The 7,500-nt window shown below is 48.9% G+C and overlaps 1 protein-coding gene across 1 annotated transcript in view; it reads left to right on the top strand.

Annotated features, from left to right (window-relative positions):
- chrnb2 (cholinergic receptor, nicotinic, beta 2) overlaps positions 1 to 6,704 on the top strand; it is a 20,214-nt gene extending 13,510 nt beyond the window's left edge. Inside the window, exons 4-6 of the mRNA XM_030371606.1 lie at positions 102 to 211; positions 2,008 to 3,133; positions 4,203 to 6,704. Coding sequence (XP_030227466.1) covers positions 102 to 211; positions 2,008 to 3,133; positions 4,203 to 4,355 — 1,389 coding nt within the window. The 3' untranslated portion in view covers positions 4,356 to 6,704. The remainder of the gene's footprint in view (positions 1 to 101; positions 212 to 2,007; positions 3,134 to 4,202) is intronic.
- The last annotated feature ends 796 nt before the right edge of the window (positions 6,705 to 7,500 follow it).

The raw sequence follows: 7,500 nt of genomic DNA, 5'->3' as shown, positions 1-7,500 counted from the left end.
GATAGATAGATAGATAGATAGATAGATAGATAGATAGATAGATAGATAGATAGATAGATAGATAGATAGATAGATAGATAAATAGTTGCTTTATTCCTCAGGAGTGGCAGGACTACCGTCTAAGCTGGATCCCTGAGGAGTACGACGGCATGCTGAAGGTCAGACTGCCCTCCAAACACATCTGGCTGCCTGACGTGGTCCTCTACAACAAGTGAGTAACATACACACACACACGCACACGCATACACACACACACACACACACACACACACACACACACACACACACACACGCACACACACACACACACACACACACACACACACACACACACACACACACACACACGCACACACACACACACACACACACACACACACATTAACGTGGTAGAAGTACCATTACTGTGTGTTGTTCTACAGCTGCTGTCATTTCCTTTCATATGGGATTAACCAAAATGACTTATCCCCTACAGCTGCTTAGTCAGCACACATGACTGCACACAATGCCTGTCATTCATACACCTAACCACTCATCCTAGCCACTCGGAAGGTGAGGGAAGACACGTCGACACATTAATCCAGGTTAGGGTGATGAACGCATCGTATGCTACATACTTCGTACCCACACATATGCACGTGTACGCACATACAACATCCAAAGCACCCAGGGAGAGGGGGGAGTGAGGTGCTCTGCTTCGGTTCCCGTGGGGAACTGGTTTCTCTTATGGCCACCGTGGATCACCACTCCTCCCCAGCATCTTATTATACATCAAACAATGACTGTCCAAGAACATCACAAATATATTTCACCTGGCTTTTTGGCAAAATCTGTGTATGGTGAGTAATGCCCTGGTTAATAAACTTGAAAACATACCATAGCACTTGCAGCACTTTAGTATGCTGTCTTAAATCAAGGCATAATGTTTCAGACCAGTCGTCCTATTTCTGAGCAGAGCTTAAGGCAGACCTGAGAGTGAATTACCAGAGTCCAGTGATCTGTCTGCTCTTCTCACGTTTCTCTGTGTTCCTCACCAAGCAGCCCTTAGCCACCTGAGCCCTGATACACTGATCAGCTTACCCCGTCCACACATGCAGTTTCCGCTGTGTTTTATACAGGCTGATTCAAACCTGACCTAACCATCACTTTATTGTTAAGAGGATTCATGCATCATGCAAGAGTCATATTCGGTCGACCTATTGCATGTGACTTAAATTAAATTGACAAAAAAGATAGGTGGGATATCTGTGAAATGTGCTTCTAATAGCGGTCTCTTGTCTCGTGGACATTTTGTCTCTTGTCTTCCAATCGCCCCTGTGTGTGTGTTTGGTCGCAAAACGAAACATTAAACCAGGCATTGCTTGCCTGTGCTTATGTATGTGTGCGTGTGTTTGGTGTTCGGATGTGTTTTATTTTGTGTGTGTGTGTGTGTGTGTGTGTGGGTGTTTGTGTGTATGAGAGGATGCTTTAACGGTGTAATAGATTAGTAAGCTAATAATGAAGAGGTAATACAATAATAAGGTACAAAGAGAAATAGACATTTAACAGCACTCATGGGAGGCCATACATCATCCATTGTTAGGGAAATTGAATTGAATTAAATCTGTGCTTGAATTCTTCTTTTCCATCTCACACCCTCCACCTCCCTCTCCTCCTTCCTCTCCTCCTCCTGCTCCCCCTCCTCCTCCCCCTCCTCCTCCTCCCTCTCCTCCACCCCTTTCCTTTCATCCTCCTCCTCCTCCCTCTCCCCTTCCTCCCTCTCCTCCTCCTCCTCCTCCGTATCTTCCTCCCTCCCCCTCCTCCGCCCTCTCCCTCTCCTGTCTATCCTCCTCTTCTCCCTCTCCCCTCCTCCCTCCCCTCCTCCTCCCTCTCCTCCCTCTCCTCTTCCCTCTCCTTCCTCTTCTCCTCCCTCTCCCTCTCCTCCTCCTCCACCTCCCTCTCCTTCCGCTCCTCCTCCCTCTCTCCTCCTCCCTCTCCTCCACCCTCTCCCCCTCCTCCTCCTCTCAGCGCTGATGGGATGTACGAGGTGTCCTTCTACTCCAACGCGGTGGTCTCCCACGACGGCAGCATCTTCTGGCTGCCGCCGGCCATCTACAAGTCGGCCTGCAAGATAGAGGTGAAGCACTTCCCCTTCGACCAGCAGAACTGCACGCTGCGCTTCCGCTCGTGGACCTACGACCGCACCGAGCTGGACCTGGTGCTACGCACCGACGTGGCCTGCATGGACGACTTCACGCCCAGCGGCGAGTGGGACATCATCGCCCTGCCCGGCCGCCGTAACGAGAACCCGGCCGACCCCACCTACGTGGACATCACCTACGACTTTGTCATCCGCCGCAAGCCGCTGTTCTACACCATCAACCTGATCATCCCCTGCGTGCTCATCACCTCGCTGGCCATCCTGGTGTTCTACCTGCCGTCCGACTGCGGCGAGAAGATGACCCTTTGCATCTCTGTGCTGCTGGCGCTCACCGTCTTCCTGCTGCTCATCTCCAAGATCGTCCCGCCCACCTCGCTGGACGTGCCGCTGGTGGGCAAGTACCTGATGTTCACGATGGTGCTGGTCACCTTCTCCATCGTCACGAGCGTGTGCGTGCTCAACGTGCACCACCGCTCGCCCACCACGCACACCATGCCACCGTGGGTCAAGCTGGTGTTCCTCAACAAGCTGCCCGCGCTGCTCTTCATGCAGCAGCCGCGGAACAGCTGCGAGCGCCAGCGGCTGCGGCAGAGACGGAAGGCTCAGGAAAAGAGGGCCGGGGGCCGCGGGGGGGAGGTCGGGGGACTCATGGTGGGGTTGGGGCTTGGGGGGGCTGGGGGTGGGGGAGGCGGGTTCGGCAAGGAGAACACCAGCCCGTGCACCTGCTATGTCAACCGGGCGTCTGTCCAGAAGTTTGGGGGGGAGCTGGAGGATGCAGGAGGAGGCGGCGTGACCAACACCCTGGATGGTCTGAACGGGGTCCGGGAGGGCCAGGAGGGGGCCTCCAGGGACCTACCCCGGGGGAAGCCAGCTCCAGGGGGGCCTGTTCTGACCCAGGCCCTGCTGGGACAGGCCTGTCCTGGGTTTGAGGAGGCGGTGGATGGGGTGCGGTTCATCGCTAACCACATGAAGACTGAAGACGATGACCTGAGTGTGAGTATCATCAATAGTAGTTTTATCAATGGGAAATCTTTTGTTCATTACAATGCACTGATATCTTTTGGTGCTAGTGCTAGTCGTTTATAATTTACAGTATATATGACTTATACAAAATCCAACAGTTCAACTATATCACAATATTAACTACACAATAACACTACACTGTAAATTAAACTGCTTGCTTTACATTTACAGACGAAAAATGGGGAAACTAAATAAATCAAAAATGTATTCATTCAGTTTTTTGGACCAGGTCTCGTGTTAAAGAGCCGCCCTCTATTTGTTGTGTAAGCACCACCGGTTGGCCCATGCCACCAGGCCGCTGTTTTCGGAGAGTAGGAAGACAAGGGAGCTAGCCATCCAGGCAGCTTTCTGAATATTCACTCAGGGTAGTAATTATAGATGCTGATGCGTGACGTCAGCGCCCAGAACCAGCACAGGCTGGGCTCTCCTTGATGTGGAACAGCACAGCACAGGGATACCGGGATGCACTGCGCTTTAGCTCCTCTGGGAAAGGCCTCCTCCTCCTCTTCCTCCTCCTCTTCTTCAACCTCCTCCTCCTCCTCTTCCTCCTTCACCTCCTCCTCTTCCTCCTTCTCTTCCTCTGCTCCTCATCCTCCTTCATAAAGAAAGGGTCTCACTGACATTCAGGAATCCGCCGCCATCATTCTGTCGGATCATTTCCATATTTACCCACCCGTCGCCATGCCAACCGTGCTTGTTAAGGGCCTCCCCCTTTTGGCATGATGGCTCATTGCTGCTCCCCTCCCCTCCTCCCAGACTCCTTATCACAGGCCCACAGTCCTGTGTCTGTCTCTGCTGTTCCACTCATCTACCAGCCGCAAACGCACTCCCCTCCTCCTTGTCTCGTGGCAGAAATCATCACCAGAGAATAACTCTCCTCTATCTAGTTTTACCCCTCCCCCTCGAGAGAAGGTAACAGTGAGTGGGCGAGAGATCAGGGAGGAGGGAGATAGGGTGGAGATGAGTGAAGATGTTGATTTGATTTGATTTGTTCCTCTCTTAAAACCTCCCCCCTTGTCTCCCCTCCCCACTTCCACAGGTGAGCGAGGACTGGAAGTACGTTGCTATGGTGATTGACCGACTCTTCCTGTGGATCTTTGTGTTTGTGTGCGTGTTCGGCACGGTGGGCATGTTCCTGCAGCCCCTGTTCCAGAACTACACGGCCAAGACCATCACCAGTACCGCGGGCTGAGGCCCCCCTGCAAAGCCGCTGACCAACAGCTCCCGCCCCCCCCACCCCCTCCCAGCCAGTCAGCACAGCATACAGGGCGGAAAGGGGGAGGACACTGAGGGTCCTTCTCATCTGGAAGGAGAAGGACTCCGAGAACTAAGACCACACCCATTATCTTTGTAGTCAGGATTTTGTTTTTCGCAAAAAGGGATAAACCTTTGTTTGGTGAGGACAGATAGACGTTGTATTACGGTTTCTGCAGTGTTCTCCCTGAGACGGTCCGTTTGGGACTCGACCTCCCCGACCCTTAACCCAGTGGAAAGGCTGGCGTCTCAGGAGCCAGTCCTGGTTGTGAGGACGCCCTGGGTTCCTGACCTCTGCGGTGTACAGACAGGCCGGACATTGGGATTTGCCCGCGGCCACGGGCTTCCCTCGGTCGGGACTCCAGTGGGACCGCGAGCGACGTCACTTTAGCAACACTGTCCAGGGGAGGGGGGAGGGTCAGAGGGACATCCATGTACCTTCTTTGATTTCAGTTTGAGTTTGTTTTCCAAACCGTCTTACTCCATCTGGCTCATCCAGTACAGGTTATTATAGAATAGCGGTTGACCACAGCACAGCTCTGCATATAATATTGTTGGGACTTCTCTATGCGTTCATGCTCATACCCGGCCTGCTCACGACCGGGAGGCGTGGTGAGTCCCAAAGCTACAATAAGAATGTGATATAAACTGATGTACACAGCCTATCTGCTCATGCACACTGAGCAGATAGGTGTACAAGCAGCTGATAGGGACAGAAATTAAGATACACGTACACAACTCTGGTAGAGCGACAGACACGTTCTGGAGATCAAGGAGATAAATTTAGTATTGACTTTGCATGAACAGAACTCTGCACAATGTAGACAGGACAGGAGGTTGCCTGGCGAAGGAACAGCTATGGTACAAGATGAAGGATCTGCCTTCCAATATGACAGTCAGAAGACACAACTTGAGCTAAGAGGAAGCAAAACGTATGTTTGTGCTGTTCAAGACGACATGGCACCAGGGCAATGCATCTTATGGGTATAACGCTATTCTGTTCATTATAATGTAGTTAATCACACAGTTATGTGCGTTGCTGTCATTGCAGTGATTTTAATCTCAAAGTAAGGCTGACCCAAGGACCCGGCTACACACAAACAGTATTCCTCTTCCCAACCCCTCTCTTCCCCCTCCATCCCTCCCCCTCTGAGCACCAGCAGTAGCACAGGACCTAGAAGTGGTCATCCGGCATTAAGAAGGTTGCTGTTTATGTTTCCAACTCACAACATGGCAGCCGCTCGCCTTTCCTAAACGCAGACAAATTATTCGTTCCATTTCGTTATTTCGTTATTATTTCGTTCCACTATGCTATGGTCCAGTCCTCTCTAGATGGAACCACTTATTTTGGATCTGGTCTGGTCTGTTTTTGTGTGGTCTGATCTGGTTCTCTCCTGTCCCTAATGTTTCACAGTGTGCGTGGCTCAGCCTTCTGTTTAAATGTTTAACATCATGTTGTATTGGGCCGATGTTCCCCCTTTCTCTAGCAGACTGGCTGTGTGTGTGTGTGTGTGTGTGTGTGTGTGTGTGTGTGTGTGTGTGTGTGTGTGTGTGTGTGTGTGTGTGTGTGTGTGTGTGTGTGTGTGTGTGTGTGTGTGTGTGTGTCAGTGCACGTGCATGAGTGCGTGTGTGTGTGCGTGCATGATCACATCAGATGCCACCAGTCCCCTGGTATTATCCCACCATATCTCAGGCCGCTGACGACTCTGCTTGTGACACATATTCCCATGAGGATAATTACCTACACTATATAACCATGTACTCAGTCAGTCCTCTCCAGCAGCCCCCCCTCCTCATTCAGCCATCCAGATCTGTTTGCAGTCATTGTCATGTCAGATTTAATCGTTTGTTATCATGCAGAAGGACAAACCAACCCCAGTACCCCAGATACTAATAGCGACATGCAAATGAAGATTGTAATCGGTAATAAAACGAGAATCAGTCTTAAACCTATAAAAATAGGAAATGACAGGGATGCGCGTATCCCTGTCTGCCACATGCACCCCCAGCCTTAGGCTCCACCCTTCCCTCTGGGTCCCCTGATAGAGCTCTGCCAGGGGCCCCCTGAAGAGATCTCCATCCATCATATGTGAAACGTCTGTAATACCCGTGAATACTGCAGTCCATCTTAACCTGTTCACCCTCTGTAAATCTCTCTCCTCTCTCCCTCTCTCCCTCTCTTTCTCCCTCTCTCATTCCCCAGCCCTCTGTTATGTCATTCTCCACACCACCCTGGCTCCTGTACACACCGTAACCAGTACAATAAAGGTTGTAGGATCAAAACTAGCAAACGTTTCTAGCTTCTGTGTTTAACGCACCGTGCTTCCTCCACCCCTCAAACCTACATTCAGGTAGCATGACACTTCAACATCAACCTCTAGACTTACAACAACCTCTTCTAGACGTTAATGGTTACAATAAGCTATTCTAGACTTTTATTAGTTAAAATAACCTCTTGTAGACTTTTGTAGTTACAAAAATCTCGGTTGACTTTATTAGTTACAACAACCTCTTCTAGACGTAAGTCATAGAGTTCCCTAATTTAACTAAAATATCCAGACACTCCAATAAACGTAACATTAAACACAATGTTATGTGCTTTATTCATTAAGATTCAACATAATTGTATTATAATTCATTAATCAATAATTCTAAATTATTACAATTAATAAAATCTTACGATGCGTTGGGAAATGTTACTATATCCATATCAACTGCGTTATTTCCAGACACAATCATGTTTGGACAGTTTCTGACTGTAAACGTGTAGGCCTATGCATTTCACGGTCGAATATTTGTGCGTAATGCCGCCATCTGTTGCCCATTTATGGTTTTACTCTTTTGAAAAAGAAACGGTTGCTTCACAAAATAAATAAGCCATAATTATTGGAAACAGATAACTAGCTGAAAATGAATATATATATATATGTATATATATATATATATATATATATATATATATATATATATATATATAGATATATAGAGATATATATAGATATATATAGATATATATATATATATATATAGATATATATAGATATAGATATATAGATATATAGATAGAGAGATAGAGAGATAGA

Source organism: Gadus morhua, chromosome 11 (genome assembly GCF_902167405.1).
Source record: "Gadus morhua chromosome 11, gadMor3.0, whole genome shotgun sequence".
In the NCBI taxonomy this organism is placed as follows: domain Eukaryota; kingdom Metazoa; phylum Chordata; class Actinopteri; order Gadiformes; family Gadidae; genus Gadus; species Gadus morhua.
Note: the sequence above shows the minus strand (reverse complement) of the source record. Positions and strands in the feature narration are given on the sequence as shown.